This window comes from Montipora capricornis, chromosome 8 (genome assembly GCF_036669925.1).
Source record: "Montipora capricornis isolate CH-2021 chromosome 8, ASM3666992v2, whole genome shotgun sequence".
NCBI lineage: Eukaryota > Metazoa > Cnidaria > Anthozoa > Scleractinia > Acroporidae > Montipora > Montipora capricornis.
The window spans coordinates 39,010,021-39,012,520 of record NC_090890.1 but is presented as its reverse complement, the minus strand read 5'-3'; the positions used below and the strand labels follow the sequence as shown (position 1 = coordinate 39,012,520).

Here is a 2,500-nt window from a genome sequence, read left to right as displayed (position 1 = left end):
TTCCGGGTTAATCGATTTCCCAGCATGTCACAGGCAGGCACATACAATATTAATCACATACTTATCGTTTTCCTGCTATCATGATATCCTGATATCATGAAATTGAACCTAACAGCAATTATTTTACCTCAACGTTTGAGCGTGAGCCTGTATACCGGGAAGGCTTCCAGCACCGAATTCACCGACATCAACATTGTTTACTGCCTCCATAACTCGCTTGAAAACATCTGAATACAGAAATCCATGACATTCAGACGACGACTGCTCAATTAATCCCCCCAAAGAGGTCAACCAAAGTTATTCCGTAAGCTTCGTCCACGTTTTTACCAGAATTTCGGACGGCGGGTCTAATCTGCAGGTCGCAGGTCATTGTTTCACCAATACAGAAAGTGTCCCAAAAATTCTTAAAAGCTAACCTTAGGCCTAATTAGGCCTAAACAAACGTTTTTAGGCCTAAGGTTAGCTTTTAAGAATGTTCAGGATACTTTCTGTATTGGTGAAACAATGACCTGCAACCTGTGACCTGCGACCCGCGATCTGCAGATTAGACCGCAGAATTTTGGAACGTGCTCACCATTTTCCCGCAAAAAATTACCGACTTGAAGGCGTCAAATCTCGCTTCAAAAGAGCTGAAAAAACTTTCCTTCGACACATTGGCTAAAATTTCGACCAACCAGTTTATTTGAAAGCCAGGCTGTACGGGTGAGAGAGTTAATCCATGAATCCTATAGAACGAAAAGTGGTTCCGTGTCCCAGCACTAACCGCCACTGTCGATGCGCGCAAACGAACTGAAATAGAATTGTGTTCCCCACAAAATTCATCTCGCCCCTAAATATGGTCATTCAATAAAAAATAATTACTTTTTTCGCTTAACGTAAGTTCACAGTACAATCTGATCGATCCTGAATAACGCTTTAACACTTTTCTGAATACAAAACACCTTTTGTGTTATGTTTTTAGCCTTTGTTGACGGATATCTACACCGTTAGGAGACGTCCAGCCGAGAATTCCTGAGTCGGCTTAAGCTCCTCATGCTGAATTTTAATATATCGAAAGTGGGCTATTGAGAGCTATGATATAAGCGATCAATACCTAGACACAATACAGAAACTACTGTCTAAAATACACCAAGGAACACTCACTTCTTTGTCGATATCCACTCAGACTGTTTTAAGTAAGTTATACAGAAAAATTGGTCAAACCAGTTTAGCAAAGGAACAGCAAAATGGCTCTAAAAATAAGGGCCCGGTTGTTCGAAAGCCGATTAACTTAATCCAGGATTAGCGTAAACTTTGTTTCACGTTTTCCACTTTTTGGTGAAAGTTTCTTTTGCTTATTTTTGTTTCTCAAGATTGACTTCTTCTCATGTAAAGTTCCGCCGAATATCGGCGTTGATCGGCATTTGGAAGTAGAGAAATAAACTCCTTGGTAAATTTTTAATCTGGGATTAGCGTTAATCGGCTTTTGAACAACCGGGCCCAGGTCAGCAAATCAAGAGACGTGAAACAGTTCAGCGAGACAGAAGTGTGTTCTCCGAAATTACTACGAGTCTGTTTGAAGTATTATATAATCAAACGTCAATCAAATCAAAGGAAATGTCAAATCAACGGAAATTATTTATTGTTCATTAAATAAGTAGCAAGCTGCTCGACAAGTGTTCGAAGAAGCGCCGGCATAGCTTGACGGACGAAAATACTCTTCAAGAAGTTGTGGACCAAAAGGATTTCTCATTCTACGTTAAAATTAAAGGTCAGTGACACGTTTTATGAAATTCCAGAGTATTTTTGGAGGTTGCCTCCATTTAGCCACAAAACATTGCGAACGTGTAGATTTTTTCAGACTTGAAAACATACACATGCGGAAAAAGGCAGTTTTTTCACATGTAACTCCGATCCCACACAAAGTGTGAACTCGCTTTTGATTCTTACATTGCTAAACCCATATGTATGTAGATGTTGCCGGTAAAATCCGTTCTCAGGTTGCATACGTTTTTACCTAGGTTAAATATAATTGGTGATCCTCATTTTTCCTATGTTGAATACGCGGTCAGATGAATTAAACACCATTTTTTTGCAGCCTCTATTTAAGCCTAGAGAAAAATTAAGATCAGGTGAGGATTACTTTTGGTTATTGTACGTGGATATCAATTGACTTAGAAAATAAATAATACGCAAAATAACTGTTTTGTGTTGAACGTGTTCGTCGTTGTAATGTACTGGTGAAGTCACAGGATTATAGATCTGGAGGATCCGAGTTCGATTATCGTCGGTTAAGTCCATATTACAGTTCTTCGTTTCCTTACTATGTTGTAATATTGACACTGAATGGATAAGTATGTGAATACAGGAGCCGAGGGATAAGAAGGTGTGTTGAAATACGTAGGACAGAGCTTGAGGGAAGATATAGGTGTTTTCAGTCCTTTTTTTGGGGGGGGGGGGGGGGGGGGGGGGGAGGGGGAGTGGGAAGGGGGGTGGTGCAACCTACAATAGGTAAAATACA

General features: G+C 40.1%; 2 protein-coding genes across 2 annotated transcripts in view; one reads left to right on the top strand and one right to left on the bottom strand.

The window, feature by feature from the left end:
• Window positions 1-210, bottom strand: part of LOC138013999 (histamine H2 receptor-like) — a 5,531-nt gene extending 5,321 nt beyond the window's left edge. Inside the window, exon 1 of the mRNA XM_068861031.1 lies at window positions 156-210. Within this exon, the coding sequence (XP_068717132.1) occupies window positions 156-210 (55 nt within the window). The remainder of the gene's footprint in view (window positions 1-155) is intronic.
• A 1,436-nt stretch (window positions 211-1,646) lies between these two features.
• Window positions 1,647-2,500, top strand: part of LOC138060654 (uncharacterized) — a 12,042-nt gene continuing 11,188 nt past the window's right edge. Inside the window, exon 1 of the mRNA XM_068906488.1 lies at window positions 1,647-1,750. The gene's annotated coding sequence lies outside the window, so the exon portion shown is untranslated. The remainder of the gene's footprint in view (window positions 1,751-2,500) is intronic.